The sequence below is a fragment of the Staurois parvus genome, unplaced genomic scaffold, assembly GCF_062004578.1.
Source record: "Staurois parvus isolate SC_StPar_1 unplaced genomic scaffold, SC_StPar_1.0 ptg001495l, whole genome shotgun sequence".
Taxonomy (NCBI): Eukaryota; Metazoa; Chordata; class Amphibia; order Anura; family Ranidae; genus Staurois; species Staurois parvus.
Window position 1 is genome coordinate 725,833 of NW_028319291.1, and position 17,540 is coordinate 743,372.

Sequence of the window (17,540 nt, forward strand, 5' to 3'; positions counted from 1 at the left end):
TGTAGATCCCTTCAGCAACAATAGACCCCTCCTGCAATAATAGTTCCCCCACAACAACAACAGACCCCCCCCCCATCAGCAGCATTAGGCCTCCTCAGCAACAATAGAACCCCCAGCAACAATGGGCCCTCTGGCACACCACACCACCCCTTACCATGACAAACATTCATTGCTGGAGGTGCCAGAACAGTGTTTCTCCAAGTTACTGATGAATAAAAGCCATATATCTCTATCTGTAGGGGAATAATATAAATCTCTACTGGATTCTATACCAGACATTTACGTGGGTGGTACACAGCAAGGTCTTTCCACTTATGGAAGAGCTGAAGCCCACAGAAGACAAGACTTCTGGTCTACATGTCTGAATGCTTGTCCTCCTCGTTCAGCTTTTCTAACCGCTGTCTGAATTCTAGGGGTTCCTTCTAAGGTTGTTAGGGGAGCCCTTTGGCAGAGCCACCGGTGAAGGACCAGTGGAGCCTCTCAGTAACCATTGCAATTGCAATATCCTGGTCTCTATGCAGCATTTTTTCTACTGACCACAGAAAGAAATTGAAAAACTTCACTGACTACCAATGTAGAAAAAAGGAGGGTGGGGTGTGGGGAGGACACTTATCCACCAACTTCCAAGGTAAGAGGGGAACTTCTTCAGCAACCATGAATTAAGGGAAGCCTCTTCTCTAGCAATCACAAATGTCTGAGGGCCCTTCAATGACCTCCAGTTTTGGGGAGGGGAGCACTTCTCCATTGATCACCTATGCAAGTGGGCCCTTTCCCACTGAACACCAGTGTAAAGGGGAGTCTTCTGCGAAGACCACCAAAATAATTGGCCTCCCAACTGACCACCAATGTCAGGAGGGACCCTTTTTCATGAACCACCAATGTCAGGGGATCCTTCTCCAAAGGCCACCAATATAAGAAGCTCTTTTCCATTGACCACCAATGTCAGGTCTCCACAAACCACCAAGATAGGGGGGCCTCCTCTATGGACCACCAATATAGAGGGCCCCCCTCCACAGTCCACCAATAAAAAGGGAGCCTTTCCCACTGACCACCAATGTCAGCGTACATTTCACTTACGACCAATGTAAGGGGGCCCTTCTCCACCAACCATATATTTAAGGAGGTCATTTCCCTCTGATCACCAAAGTAAGGGGGATCTTCTCCATTGCCCACCAATGTGTGAGGGCACTACAATGATTATCACTGAAAAGAACTTATCCACTAACCACCAAGGTAAGAGGGGCACTTCTTCAGCAACCATGAATTAAGGGAAGTCTCTTCTCTAGCAATCACAAATGTCTGGGGGCCCTTCAATGACCTCCAGTTTCGGGGAGGGGAGCACTTCTCCACTGATCATCTATGCAAGTGGGCCCTTTCCCACTGAACACCAGTGTAAAGGGGAGTCTTCTGCGAAGACCACCAAAATAATTGGCTTCCCAACTGACCACCAATGTCAGGAGGGACCCTTTTCCATGAACCACCAATGTCAGGGGACCCTTCTCCAAAGGCCACCAATATAAGAAGCTCTTTTCCATTGACCACCAATGTCAGGTCTCCACAAACCACCAATATAGGGGGGGGGGCCTCCTCTACGGACCACCAATATAGGGAGCCCCCCTCCACAGACCACCAATGAAAAAGGGAGCCTTTACCACTGACCACCAATGTCAGGGTACATTTCACTTACGACCAATGTAAGGGGGCCCTTCTCCACCAACCATAGATTTAAGGAGGTCATTTCCCTCTGATCACCAAAGTAAGGGGTATCTTCTCCATTGCCCACCAATGTGTGAGGGCACTACAATGATTATCACTGAAAAGAACTTATCCACTAACCACCAAGGTAAGAGGGGCACTTCTTCAGCAACCATGAATTAAGGGAAGTCGCTTCTCTAGCAATCACAAATGTCTGGGGGCCCTTCAATGACCTCCAGTGTCGGGGAAGGGGCACTTCTACACTGATCACCTATGTAGGTGGGCCCTTCCCCACTAACCGCCAGTGCAAAGGGGTTACGCAATGACCACCAAAGTAGTTGGCTTCCCAACTGACCATCAATGTCAGGAGGGGTCTTTTTCCACAAACCACCAATATATCAGGGAGCCCTCCTCTGCAGACCACCAATATAGGGGGCCCTTCTCCACAGAAACGCGGGTCACAGTCAAGCTGTGCTGTCTGCTGGGGTGTCTGGAATACAGGATTGGAATATATATATATTTTTTTTTTTTTACTGCATATTTAGCCATTTGCCTTGAGTTCAGCTTTAGTAGTTTTCGGCCCATCAGTTTGCTAGGAACAAAGTACGTGGGAAATGTGCCCCATTCCATAGTAGTGCGTCTAGTGGCACACAGATTAAGGTCATCTTAAGAAAAACCTGTCAGGACAGCTGGTATCAATAGGAGGCTGCCATTGAAAACTGGGCCAATGATGAGGCACTATTCCTCCTACTGATACGAGGCACCAATTCTTCCAATGTCACCAACAATGGGGCACTATTCCTTCCACTGACACCAGCAATGGGGCACCATTTCTCCCAATGACACCAATGATGGAGCACTATTCTTCCTATTGATACCAATGATGGAGCAATATTCTTCCTACTGATACCAATGATGGAGCACTATTCTTCCTACTGATACGAGGCATATTGCTTCCAATGGCACAAACAATGGGGCACTATTCCTCCCATTGACATCAATAGGGCTCTATTGCTTCAATGGGTACCAATGATGGAGTTCTATTCCTCCCACTGACACCAACAATGGAGCACTATTCCTGCTACTGGTTACCAATGATGGAGTTCTATTCCTCCACTGACACCATGATGGGCCAATGATAGGGCACTATTTCTCCTCCTACTGACCACAGGCGTTGTGTAAATTACTTCAAGTGACCACCACGCCTGAGACACTGTGTACTCCAAATGGTGCCGAGGCATTTTCTACTCTCACTGGCCACAGTCTGTCCCCCCTAAAGTCTGAAGGACAGTAAACTGGCCCTTTGTTTAGAAAGTTTTGAGACCCCTGCCTTAAAGCATTAGAGAGCCATTGAAAATGAATGGCATCTCAGTGCAGCAACGTATGTTATATACTGTACTGAGCTTTGTGATAATGCATGAGTTACCAAAACACAGAAGTGTATGTGGGCCCTTAAGCAAGTTCACCTCTGCAACATCACAAGCCACGACATACTTGAGTTGGCACTACCGCTTCTAAGAGTTCCTTATCAATTGAATTTTGTATACTTTAGTAACAAAAATATATATGTTATGAATAAATTACCATATTGTTTTTGGAAGATCCAAGTTGTCAGGTTTACCAATGAATGTCACAGCACATCACATACACGCTTACACAAAGATAAAAAAAAAAAATGACACCAATTATTACTTCTTAACACCAAGAAATAATATACTGCACCAACGAAGGTAACCAATCCGCGTTTAGTTTACAGTAGTCAGCGCAGTTAAAGATGAACACTGATTGGTTACTGAATGTTCACATTATCAATATTTTTATTGCCATGCTAATACCCAGTTGTTCTATGTCTATGGTCTCATTCCAGTGATGCCTGGAAAAGAGGGAAATATGAAAGTAAACAGCAATCTACAAAGTGTTACTAAACCCCGGACCCGGCATTCACTATATGTGATCTTCCACAGCACACAGAACATGGAAATGCAATTATTTTAATAAATGTAAACTGATAAATACCCTTTCTCAGCAGTTAGAGCAGTATTGTGACTTCTATCAGTGTCCAGATGAGCACTGGTTAAAGCTAGTTTGCATTCCCCTTTGACTGTTCTATGAGATTGCATGACTTCTGACCCTCGGGGTGGACAGTGCTGATTAGTCCTGTGCCGATCACATGCACCCTCCCATTACAAAAAAACAAAAGAACTCTAGCAATACACACCAAACAGAGCATGTGCAGACTTGCCACTGCTGCTAAAACTATGGCAGATAGACTGGGGACAGCAAATGTTGGGGAGGATCAGTGAAGACAGGATCAAACAGCCTTTTTATATATTGCAGGGGATTAACCCCTTAAGTTCCACAGTGAGTATAACAAGCATGCTTTACTGCATCTACAGACTGATTTTACGGTTGTGGGTTTAGTAACACTTTAAGCCCAACAGAGGCCAACACATACATGTACATCCTAGGCTAAAAGAGTACCTGTCCCACACAATGGAAGCAAAGAGTTTGTAGGTTGAGGTAATAATCACGAGTCCAGGGTATCGGACTGTTCACCAACGACAATAACCGAGGCACTTCAGAACGAATACGGAGCTGGCTTGTACAAAGTTGCTAAACTGTTTTTTCCACAAACTTCACAGGTACCAGCAACTTGATATTGTGATATTGGCACTGGAAGGGACATCACAGTCTTTGTAGAATGACCCAATACAAGTGCAGATTCTAAAAATGATTTAAAGATTCCGGATCAGCCATGCAATGTTGAGTGAGGGTGCCATTTTGGAGGCCAAACCGAACCAATGGCTACAAGACTGGTGCACACAGTCTACTGCAATACGTATATATCTGAGAAGGACGAGTCACAAAGACCTTATTATCATCTATTAGAGTTTCACATTTCAAGGAATCCTTGTGTCAGCATCTGATAAATTATTCTGCATCTTCACTAAATTAAACACAAAATGTGAGGAACATAAAGCCTGAGGATATTTACATAACTATAGAATGTACATATATGTAACTGAGTGTTCTAACATATACAGAAGATTGAGAACCTTCCCACTGCTGGTAGAACATCAAAATGGAATACCACTGCGGAGGGTCTACGGTGCTATCCCTGTTAGAGTACCCATTAGAGTTCACCTAGATCATTCATGTGTCAGTACAGTCAAAGTAATAGAGGGAAAGTGGATGATAGAAAAGAGAAAAGAGAGCGAGGGCGGGGGGGAGAGCGAGGGGGGGAGAGAGAGCGAGGGGGGAGAGAGAGATAGCGCGAGAAGGGGGAGAGAGAGAGAGCGAGGGGGGGGAGAGAGAGCGAGAGAGGGGGGAGAGAGAGCGAGGGGGGAGAGAGAGCGAGGGGGGGAGAGAGAGGGGGAAGAGAGGGGGAAGAGAGAGAGGGGGGAAGAGAGAAAGAAGGGGAAGAGAGAGAGAGAGCGTGAGAAGGGGGGGGAGAGCTCGAGAAGCGGGAGGGAGAGAGAGAGCGCGCGCGAGAAGGGGAAGAGAGAGAGCGCGCGCGAGAAGGGGAAGAGAGAGAGCGCGCGCGAGAAGGGGAAGAGAGAGAGCGCGCGCGAGAAGGGGAAGAGAGAGAGCGCGCGCGAGAAGGGGAAGAGAGAGAGCGCGCGCGAGAAGGGGAAGAGAGAGAGCGCGCGCGAGAAGGGGAAGAGAGAGAGCGCGCGCGAGAAGGGGAAGAGAGAGAGCGCGCGCGAGAAGGGGAAGAGAGAGAGAGAGAATGGTGAAACAGAGGGGGTGAAGAGAGAGAGAATGGGAAGAGAGAGAGAGAGAATGGGAAGAGAGAGAGAGGGCCCATTTACACCTGATGCAGGGGGGTGCTCTTCTGACTGCACTCCAACTGCATAGACAGTCGAAAATCCAGCTTATCCTATGGGCATAGTTCACACCATTGCAGTGCACTGCAGTGAAAAAAAAAGTTACAGCAAACTGCATTTTTCCACGTACACAGAAACGTGTTCAAATGCACAAAAATATACACAACACAGTGCAGTACACATAAAAGTCGAAAGAAGATGGAAGGGACCTCAAAGGAAATGCAAGCTTAGGAAAGATGCACTGCAAATGCATGCAAAAATGGGAAGTAAAAGAGGCAGAGAAAATGAATGGAAGGAGAAAGACGTGTAGAGGGGCAGGAAGAAACGGGAGAAAAAAAAAAATCTGACAGACTGAATTCTGGTAAAAGAACCAGAGGGCCGATGAAGATGTGTCATGGAAATTGCCAAAAGAAATACAGTAGAGAAAATAGGAAGAGAGGACGACACATAAAAGGATCAATTTGATATTTTGCAGAACCCTCCAGTCTGTGGCACTTGGCCACTACTAGTGTTCACACCAATGAAACAGTCCCCCTGGTTATGTAATGGTGGACAGATTGCAGTGACCCCCCCTCCCCACTTCTCTATATAGTTCTCCAGCAGGTTTCCAAAAATGGGTCATGTTGAGTTCCTAATACATTAGTACAAGTGTCATTGCTTGGGGAAACCATTGGGGTTGATTTCTGTACAGGTGATCAGAGTGCTCTTCTGGGCAGGTTTCAGTGTCCTCAGAATAAATCTCAGTTGCAGAACAAACAGGGAAGATTTCACAGCACACCAATGATGGAGGTGACATCACAGATTGAGGTTGGGGTGCCTGGAGGCGGGGGGGGGGGGGGGGGGGGGGGGGAGTCGTTCTGCACAGCCGTCCATTATCCTGAGATGAGGAAACTATCGTTCCTTGAAAAGATCTTTCCTTCGTCGGACCTCCTCTAACACTCGAGCACGAAAATGACTCCATTCCTCATCCGCCCCTCGCTGGAGGTCCAGCGCCATGTGCAAGTCCCTGCAATGCGTCCGCAGGAATGGATTGTACTCCTTCTCTTCACCTATGGTGGACGGGCACTGTAAAGAAAAAATATAAAGTACTTTAATAACCAGACTAAAGCCAATGTCATGAGTCAAAAGGCATGCTGCAAAGGGTAGTAAACCATAGCAGCCAATCAGAATTCATCATATTTTTTTTTGTCTTGGCTTCTCTAAACTGATATAAGGCAGAACCTGACTGGATTCTATGGATTACTGCCAGTCTCTTTTCGTGCTACCTCTAATGCAAAACTGTCATTATGTTGGGCCAGTTTCATTTCATACTGCCCCATCCTAGGGGGTCGGTGGGAGGAAGAGTTCCCCCCCGTCCTCGGGGCCGGTGGGAGGAAGAGTCCCCCTCCCCCCGTCCTCGAGGCCGGTGGGAGGAAGAGTCCCCCTCCCCCCGTCCTCGGGGCCGGTGGGAGGAAGAGTCCCCCCCCCATCCTCGGGGCCAGTGGGAGGAAGAGTCCCCCCCCCGTCCTCGGGGCCGGTGGGAGGAAGAGTCCCCCCCCCCCGTCCTCGGGGCCAGTGGGAGGAAGAGTCCCCCCCCCCGTCCTCGGGGCCGGTGGGAGCTATAGTTCCCCCCATCCTCGGGGTCGGTGGGAGGAATAGTTCCCCCCATCCTCGGGGTCGGTGGGAGGAATAGTTCCTCACTATTGGGGTCAGTGGGAGGAATAGTGCTCCATCGTTGAGGTCAGTGGGAGGATTAGTGCACCAAGCGCCGGTTACAGGCTAGCAATGGGCCCCCAGGCTGCAGTTTGGAGATCACTGGTCCAAACAATCAAATTAGATCCAACAAGGTAGATCTTCAGATTACGTAGGCTTTGGTAAATATTGTTAAGACAGACCAAAGTCTGTGTATGGCCTCGAACATCCTCTCAAAGTTGTCCTTGGGTCATTTACAGAATTGTTACCGTGATACACCCCCCTGATCCAGCCAACTACCGGTACTAACCGTACACTTCTTCTCCAGCCTTTGCTGATTGACCCACTGGGACTTCCGGTCGCGCACAGCATTTTCAGGCTCCACCACTTCTGCAAATTTCAGATTGTCTACGGCATACTCATGTCCTGCATGGGAAGAGAAATAAGAAAAATGATCACCACCTACAAAGAGTTCATAGAAAAATGTCTACATGGCCTACAGCAACCAATCATATCCATGCTTATATTTTCCAAGCAGCACATGAAACACAATCGCTGTGATCTGAGTGGCTGCTTTAGGGAACGCCATTATTTCAGGCATAAGGGGTACTTAAATATCAGCTCATCCTTTAAGTTTTGAGTAGACGCTGCACAGTTAAGACCCCTGGCAGTTTTTTCAGTCTCTCAGGGACTCTGCTTGTAAGATCTTTTTACCCATTATGAGGTGTTCCTTCCATTCCCGCACTGAGTTCTCAGGTCTGTACTCCCGCTGTGCCCATTATGAGTTACCATCATGACTGGACTGAGTTCCTGGGTCTGCACGCCTGCTGTGCCCATTGTGTTGGGTTCCCACCAACCTGGTGCTAAGCTCCCGGTCTGTACACCCGCTGTGCCCATTGTGTTGGGTTCCCACCAACCTGGTGCTGAGCTCCTGGGTCTGTACACCTGCTGTGCCCATTGTGTTGGGTTCCCACCAACCTGGTACTAAGCTCCCGGGTCTGTACACCCGCTGTGCCCATTGTGTTGGGTTCCCACCAACCTGGTGCTAAGCTCCCGGTCTGTACACCCGCTGTGCCCATTGTGTTGGGTTCCCACCAACCTGGTGCTGAGCTCCTGGGTCTGTACACCCGCTGTGCCCATTGTGTTGGGTTCCCACCAACCTGGTACTAAGCTCCCGGGTCTGTACACCCGCTGTGCCCATTGTGTTGGGTTCCCACCAACCTGGTGCTGAGCTCCTGGGTCTGTACACCCACTGTGCCCATTGTGTTGGGCTCCCACCAACCTGGTACTAAGCTCCCGGGTCTGTACACCCGCTGTGCCCATTGTGTTGGGTTCCCACCAACCTGGTACTGAGCTCCTGGGTCTGTACACCCACTGTGCCCATTGTGTTGGGCTCCCACCAACCTGGTACTAAGCTCCCGGGTCTGTACACCCGCTGTGCCCATTGTGTTGGGTTCCCACCAACCTGGTGCTGAGCTCCCGGGTCTGCACATCCGCTGTGCCCATTGTATTGGGTTCCCACCAACCTGGTGCTAAGCTCCCGGGTCTGTACACCCGCTGTGCCCATTGTGTTGGGTTCCCACCAACCTGGTGCTGAGCTCCCAGGTCTGCACATCCGCTGTGCCCATTGTGTTGGGTTCCCACCAACCTGGTGCTGAGCTCCCGGGTCTGTACACCCGCTGTGCCCATTGTGTTGGGTTCCCACCAACCTGGTGCTGAGCTCCCGGGTCTGTACACCCGCTGTGCCCATTGTGTTGGGTTCCCACCAACCTGGTGCTGAGCTCCCAGGTCTGTAGACCCACTGTGCCCCTTTTGAGAAGTTCCCAAGATCCCTGGGCTGAATTCCCAGCTCTGCACATCAGCTGTGCCCAAAATAAGGGGTTACCTGTATCTTCACAATAAATTCCTAAGTCTGAACCACTATTGTGTCCTTTATGAAGGGTTCCCATCATCTCTGCTAGAATTATTTTTCATTTTGCATTACAGAGAATGTAACAGGAAGAGCTGGAACACCCAAAGAAAGAGAAGACCAAAAATTCCCAGTTGGATAGATACAGACTGGGGAATTATTGAAGATCTTGTTGTTGGCATATCAAAGACAAATAAGAAGCCAAGGGCTGACTCAGCATGCCAGGCTTCTCCTAGAACGAAAATATTACGTTTGGGTGCATCTGTCCTCTAAGACGCAATGGGGTTGATTTACTAAAACAGGAGAGTGCAAAATCTGGTGCAGCTGTGCATGGTAGCAAATCATCCTCTAACGTCAGCTTGTTCAATTAAGCTTTGACAATAGAATCTGGAAGCTGATTGGTTTATGCAGAGCTGCGCCGGATTGTTCACCATGCAGTTTAAGGGCTCATGTACACCGACGTTCAGAAGCTGTTCGGCGTTTTTTTCAGCAGCCCCTGAACTCTTCCTAATGTTTTCCTATGTGTCCATGTACACATCGTCCTTTACAGGCAGTTGAGTTTACAGTCGTTTTTTTTTTAACGCACCAAACTTTCGTTCAGGAGAAGATTTTACCGGCATTTCAAATGCTTGTAAACGTGGTTAACCGCGTTTAGAAGCGTTTGCATTTAGAAGCGCTTTTTTAACTGTTTCATGTTCAAATGCTGTGCAGAGCCTTTTTTCATCATCAGAAATGCATGCAAAGTGTTTTCCGTGCACTCAAATGGATCCGGTACACCAACGCAGTCAGTTGCAGGTTTCACGTGAAGGAAAAAAAAATGGTAGAACGCGCCGCATTATGCTCATGATGGGATCCATAGTGAATACAACCAGAAAAGACCGGTCATCTCCACACATACTGCTCTCTCTGCTTCTGCTCTCTCTATTTCTCTCAAAATGTCTGAAATAGTTAATTAGTTACTGTTTTTCAGTGCATTCTGGGCATTTGGAAGGTCTCCTGAGGGTATCTTTAAAAAACGCTTCTAAACGCAAACGCGCATAAACAGACGTTTTTTAACCTACGTTTTCCAGCAGTTTGTTTCCATCGTTCAGAAAAGTTTTCCAGACGCCCCGTGTACATGAGCCCTTAGTAAATCAACCCCAATGGGTCTCTTGGCCATGGCCCATGGTGGATCTCAAAGCCAATGGTAAGCAATCAGATCCTCTCCTTCAGATTTCCAGTTCTACATAGAAAATGACAGAGAATCTCATTGATGGTTATGGAAGGACCATTCCTTCTTCAATGGTCTCTGGTTTCTGAAGCTCTCTCTGCATCAGTCAATATAAATGCAGTTTTACAGCATCCATGTCTACATGAAGAACAGGCTGCAGGGGCTTTCCAGATGAAGTTGTTTTTTTCGTGAGAATCTTTCAAAACAGCTGGAGAATCCTTCTACTGAAAGTTCGTTATTGTGTAAAGCAGAGCGATACATCTGTGCAGGAAACTCAGATTATGGGTGTTTATGGACATTCCTTAACCCTTTCACTGCCAGAGCCGGTTTTGCATTTTTTTTTGCACACGTTCAGGCTTGAAGATTACACAAACCCCCCCAAGCGTTATAGATTTTCTGAAAGCAGACACCCTAGAGAACAAGATAGTGGTAGTTCCAATTTTTTTATGTCACACAATATTACTGAAAAGGTGTAGGAAATGCAAAATTTCAGTAAAAATGGTTAGCGCTTCCGCCTGGCAGTACTAGGGGTCGTTGGTTCGAATCCCAACCACGGCACCACCTGCTTGAAGTTTGCATGTTCTCCCTGTGCCTGTTTCCTCCAGGTACTCCGGTTTCCTCCCACACTCCTGGTAGGTGAACTGGCTCCTGTCTAAATTGTCCCTAGTATGTGTATGTATGAATGTAAGTTAGGGACCTTAGATTGTACGCCCCTTGAGGGTTAGGGACCTTAGATTGTACGCCCCTTGAGGGTTAGGGACCTTAGATTGTACGCCCCTTGAGGGTTAGGGACCTTAGATTGTACGCCCCTTGAGGGTTAGGGACCTTAGATTGTACGCCCCTTGAGGGTTAGGGACCTTAGATTGTACCCCCCTTGAGGGTTAGGGACTGATGTGAATGTACAATATATATGTAAAGCGCTGCGTAAAATTGACGGCGCTGTATAAGTACCTGAAATAAATGATACATAAATAAGTGAATTTTAGGGCACACAAACGCAATAAATTACCCATGTTTTTAGTAAAATATAAAAGACGAGGTTGCACCGAGTAAATACATACCCAACATGCCAAACCTTAAATCTGTGTGCACCTATGAAATGGAGACAAACTTCAGTACCTTATATTTTCTGTAGGCAATGTTTCAAAAGCCCCCTCTAGGTCATCAGCTTAGTGGTACAGAGGAGGTCCGGTGCTAGAATTATTGCTTCCACTCTGGGGTGCATGGTGATATGTAACGTGTATTGCAATCGACGTTTTCACACACAGGCACCCGGACTTGTGCGTTTACATTTGTATGTGCGGATATGTATGTGTGTGTGTATGGGGGGGGGGGATGTTATGTGCTTGGGTGTAACTATATTTTTTTGCAATAAAACATTTTTTTTTTACTTAACTTTTTTTTTCATCACATAGGGGACACAAGGATGATGATTTTTAGGTGACAGGTTCTCTTTGAGACATGCATGGTCTAAAAGACCCCCAATGTCTAATCTGGTCTCCACTAGATGTATCGGAATGCAATTGCAATACATGTTTTCCCTGCTGTTCTAGCCGAGGAAAGTGACAGCCGTGACCCGGCAGTGACAGTCACCTTCCGGGTCACAGAAAGAAGGGGAGGAGAGCGTACTTTCGTCCTCTCTCTTCTCTCCCCTCCACCCACCGGCTCCCGCGATGGCACTCCTCGGGCCAGCAGAAAGGCAAGCGGGGCCCGGATACATGGTGGAAGCATGCGGGGGCACCGGTATCAGGGGCTATGGAAGCGATCTCTAGTGATCAGCCTAGCCATTGTGACATCAATTCCTGGAAGCAGAGGGAGCCACTATTGAAAGCAGGGGATTGTGGGACATGTAGTCCAGAGAGTTGGGTTTTACATGGAGCCAGTTTTGCCACAAACTTCAAGTTCCAGTGGGCTAGGGAGGGAAGAATGTTGGAAGAGGAGATAAAGAGCCTGTCCCGGGGAAGGGACTATGGCCTTCAGCTGAGAGGAGGGGCGCAGCCACTCTGGAGAACGTGAGTAGGTGCCACGGCCCGGGACACTGTGGAGAGTCTTCACCTGCAGGCAGCTCCACCATCGCCAGCTCCCTGTCGGTCGAGTGACAGTTGGGGGTCAATCTTATCGTCACCGTTACAGATACAGCGAAATCCCAGCGTCACCAGGAGCATAGTTCAGGAACACTTCACTGGTTACAGATTTTTCAGGAGCCCCATTGAGTCTGGGTATCATCAGGATTGGTGAGCCCACACTGTGTACCAGGGGCAGACTGACAACTCATGGGGCCCCTGGGCAATAGGGGATCATGAGGCCCCTGTGTCCTTGCCCAAACTCAAAAAAGCCTATGAAAAAGGTACCAGGGGCATCTCATGGGGCCCCCTACTGACCCCGGGCAGTGCCCGAGTTTCCAAATGGTCAGTCTGCCCCTGCTGTGTACCTTCTACAAAAGACACTGCATGGAGGACACCTTTACTCCATCTCTCAAAATATCAACCAAACCGCTCTCTTCAATCTTCCCAAGACCTTCTGCTCTCTAGTTCCCGTGTCACCTCCTCCCATGCTCTCCTCCAGGACTTCTCTTGAGCTTCTCCCATCCTATGAAACTCCCTACCCAATCTGTCTGGCTGTCTCCTAATCTATCCACCTTTAGACGATCCCTGAAAACCTCTTTCTTTCTCTTTAAAGAAGCCTATCCTGCTTCTACTTAGTAAACCGCCATTTATTTCCTCCATCAGCTCATCCCCCCCATATATATTACCTTTTGTATCACTCAACCCTTCCTCCTAGATTGTAAGCTCCCAGGAGCAGGGCCCTCTGTGTCCTCTTGTACCAAATTGTATTGTAACTGTAATGTCTGCCTTCATTTTGTAAAGTGCTGAGCAAACTGTTGGCGCTATATAAATCCTGTATAATAATAATAATCTCTCTACACAAAAGCGTCAGATAGGAAACCTTTTGCATATCCTGATGTGTGCCTGCTTTCTCTGAGACTGAATATTCACTGAATTGTATGTACGGCCCTTTGGTGATGTCAGGGACTGCACACAAGCCTCCCATATCAAAAAAGCGGACCACCACTGGTCCATAGGCTTCAGCCCCTGCCCAGAAGCCCAGTGTAAAGCCTGCTCAATGCGGCCACAATGCTTAGGCGAGCATAAAATATGTGACTTTTAAATTCGTTAGGGATGGTGCCAATTAAATCCATGTCATAGATAAACTTAGTCAAAGCTTATTAACCGAGTGTAATGCCAAGAAAGACATCTGCCTCTTAGAAGTGACTTAAGAGACAAATGTTACTCATCAGCAAAGGATAAGCAAATACGCAAAGTACTTCATGGTAACATGCTAAAAAAAAAATAGGCAGAGAGACCTATGGGTTGCAATGGAACCAAAAGGAAAAATAGAAAGCAACTTTAGAGCGCAAAGGATGAGCAGACGAGTGGGAAGTCTCGTTACAATACCAGAAAAGAACCCCCCCCCCCTCACCCCAAAATTCTACTCAATTGTGCAATTGTACTCAAATCTATGCAATTGTACTGCTCTGTAGAGACCTACATGTGACTTTTGGGAACAACGGAGGGAGTTGTCCCCCATGGTCAATTAGACTGAATACCTGGAGCTAAGTACAGTTATGCAGGCCATAGATGGGGAGAAAACTGGACGATTTTTCTTTAAAAAAACGAAAAAAATCGGTCGTTCAAGCGGCCGACGTTACCAGCAACGGAAAAAAAAAAAAAATTGGCCGATTTTCATCCAGTCTACAGCCAGCAAAAAGTGTCCCTGCAGAGAGCTCCGCTATTTCTTTGACAGTTCCTTGACATTTATAGCGGTTGCAACAATGTATCTATTTGTTTCCAAATAAAAACATCTGTATCCTAAATGGATACATTGTTGCAACCGCTATAAATGTCAAGGAACTGTCAAAGAAATAGCGGAGCTCTCTGCAGGGACACTTTTTGCCGGACTGGAATTCCTCTTCTTCATCCTCCTCTTCATCCTCTTCTTCTTCATCTTCTTCATCCTCCTCTTCTTCTTCTTCATCCTCCTCTTCTTCTTCTTCATCCTCCTCTTCTTCTTCTTCATCCTCCTCTTCTTCTTCTTCATCCTCCTCTTCTTCTTCTTCATCCTCTTCTTTGTGTCTTCCTCTTGCAGGTCACTGCTCATGCGCAGATTTTTTTATCGGTAAAAAGATCGGCCGATTTGCCCATTATTGCCACGAAAATCGGCCGATCGGCAAAATCGGCCGCTTTATTTCCAACTTTGCCGATAAAAAAAATCTGCCAAAATACCGAAAAAACGGCCGAACAATTAGCGCACTAACGATCCGAAAATCGGCCGATTTTATTTTCGGCCGAAAAATCGGCCGATTTTCGACCCATCTATGGCCTGCATTACTCTATCAACCTTTCCAGTTATATTTCCTGGAGTTCTTAAAGTGGAACTACACAGCATCTGAGAACCACAAACTAAAAACAATTCATTTTAATATTCAAAGCAAACTCCCCCATCCATCTATGTCTCCATGCTTTATTATTGCAGAGAAATCACTAGCATTTCTAGCCACACGCCATCTTGAGTAAGGGCAGATGACTCGTGTAGCATTTACTTCCTGGAATCCATCTGCCCTTAGCTCAGGCAGGAGGGTGTGCTTAGAGAAAACCGCTTAAAGTTCCGCTTTAAGGAGACAATGCAAGATAAGACCCATTAATACCATACTTCGCTCTCTATGCAGCCCATGTGTCCTTCCTCCCCTCCATTTCCATTACGGGCAGCACAGTGGCTAAATGGTTAGCACTTCCACCTGGCAGTACTCGGGTCGTCGGTTCGAATCCTAACCATGGCACCACCTGCCTGGAGTTTGCATGTTCTCCCTGTGCCTGTGTGGGTTTCCTCCTACACTCCAAAGACATGTTGGTAGGTGAATTGGCTCCTGTCTAAATTGTCCCTAGTATGTGTATGTATGAATGTGAGTTAGGGACCTTAGACTGTACACCCCTTGAGGGTTAGGGACTGATGTGAATGTACAATATATATGTAAATGCTGCATAAATTGACGACGCTATATAAGTACCTGAAATAAATAATAATGACTATACCCACAGCTCACTGATAATTGGCTTTATATGGTCAGTAGGGAAGAATGCTCCTTACATTGGTGGTCAGAATCCCCCCCTTAGTAGCTAAAAAGACCATTGGTGTCAGTGGTGAACTGAGAGAAGCGCTCATTGCTCAATGAGCCCCTAGCAACATCTGGAGGAACTCTGGTTGAGAAAGGCTGGTCTTCAGCATTCAGAATATCTGAGAGTGCTGGATGCCTGTGTCCCCCTCCCTTCATGTGCTGGAGCATACCTCTTCACTCTCTAGTCACTGCAAGACTGAACACTGAGATATGAGTCCATGGCGTGCTTTAAAATGGTACGTGGGTTCCATTTATATTTAAAGCGGAGCTCCACACAAAAGGGGAAGTTCCTCTTTAAGCCTTTGTCCCCCACTCCCCATTAAGGATTGGCACCTTTGGGGAGTGGGTACCCAAATTTGACAGGTACCCACTCCCACTGCGATAACCTAGGCGATGGGAAGCAGAAGTTGTCCTCTCCCCCTTCCCTTCACGTAGTCTTCTGGGACACGTGACAGGTCCCAGAAGACTACGTGGGACATTCACAAAGTGCAGCGCTTCTTGCGCATGCGCAGTGGGCACCCGGCTGTGAAGCCGTAAGCTGTCAAAGCCGGGTGCCCACACTGAAGATGCCGGCGCCAGGGAGAGAAGACTGCCGGTGAAACCAGCCATGGTGAGGACATCGCTGGACCGAGGGACAGGTAAGTGTCTGTATTTTAAAAGTCAGCAGGTATAGTTTTTGTAGCTGCTGACTTTCTTTTTATTTTTTTCAGGTGGAACTCCGCTTTAAAGAATATGTAAACCCAACTTTTCCTATTCCTGATATGTGCCGGCTGTACCGTGTACTTGTATGAAAAAGTCTCCTGTTCTCTTTGTATTGCTTTCTTTGTGTGAAATCCCTGGTGTTCCTGTCAGTCCCAATGCGTTCCTATTCAAAAAACTGACCACACTAGGCATGAAAGCACATCGTAGTCCGTTCTCTAGCTGTGCTGGACACTCAGCCTGTTTTCATCCAATAATCAGACTTGTGACAAAATGCCCCCCCAGCCATTCAGCAGAAAGATCAGTGTGATGCTGTTTCCCCTCCCCCACCTCTTATGCAGCTGAGAGCAGAGGGAATGTGATCATTTAAACAAAATCATACTTTTTTCCATTTTTTTTTTTTTTTTAATCTATTAATAAATGGTTTGCCTTTCATTTCTAGGAACAAGGAACAAACCGCAGTAAAAAGATTTCTAACCCTCTCCCCCCACCACTCTATTAAAACTTAATGAATGGTTTCGCACAATATTGGTTATATGTATTCTTCCTTGAATCTCAGTGTGTTAAGTGCATTTCTTCCAGATCTGTGCAGTAATCCAGCGTGAGACTTCCTGTAATAAAGACCGATCACTGCTACTCTTGCTCCTTGTGCAGGAGGACTGGTCTGGTCTCCGCCCCCTCCTGTAGTTTTCTGCAGCCTGTAGTGGGTGGGGCTTCTGGGCCCTTCCCACAGATCTGCTTTCTGCACAGCCCATGTACAGCACAGTGATGATGTCATTGCTACTTTTAATAAGATCTGCAATCAAAGCCTGACAGAGTCTAACTCTTCCCCCAATCTATCCAAAAAAAAAAAATTAAACGTTTGCCTGGGGAGCCCCAACTTTCACAGACATGTACAGAGCAGAGAACGTATTGAACATCTGGTAAACCATTTATTAGTGCATTGTGTAAGCCAGATTCAGGCAGGGGATGAGTCCTGTTAATGTAATGTTCTTTCCACTAGGTGTCACTATAATACAGTTAAAAGGAAAAAAAAAAGAATTTATGGATTGATAATAGTCGGAATCTTCCTGTGGAGTTATCTCCCATATCTATCCGCAGTGAAAAATTTGACTGTCAGCAGGTAAGAACTGTGACCACTTACCAGGCCAGAGCAGCGTGCTATCATTGAGAGAGGTCACGGTGTCCAGTGATTTCAGCATCGTCTGTGCTGAGCCTTCGAACATTCTCCCTGTACAGGCAGAAAATACATTAACAATATGAATATATGCAAAGGGCCGCATGTTTAATACACAATAAAACAAATGCTACATTATGCGAATGAAAAATGTATTGATAAAAATGACAGCAAGGGAG

At 47.0% G+C, this 17,540-nt stretch overlaps 1 protein-coding gene across 1 annotated transcript; it reads right to left on the reverse strand.

The window, feature by feature from the left end:
* Positions 1-5,066: 5,066 nt before the first annotated feature.
* PNKD (PNKD metallo-beta-lactamase domain containing) lies at positions 5,067-17,484 on the reverse strand. The gene is made up of 3 exons (XM_089662600.1): positions 17,329-17,484; positions 7,504-7,619; positions 5,067-6,587 (listed from the first exon to the last, which is right to left on the reverse strand). Exons 1-3 carry the CDS (start codon positions 17,465-17,467, stop codon positions 6,414-6,416), a joined length of 429 nt encoding a protein of 142 aa, XP_089518726.1. The 5' UTR covers positions 17,468-17,484; the 3' UTR covers positions 5,067-6,413.
* Between the last annotated feature and the right edge of the window lie 56 nt (positions 17,485-17,540).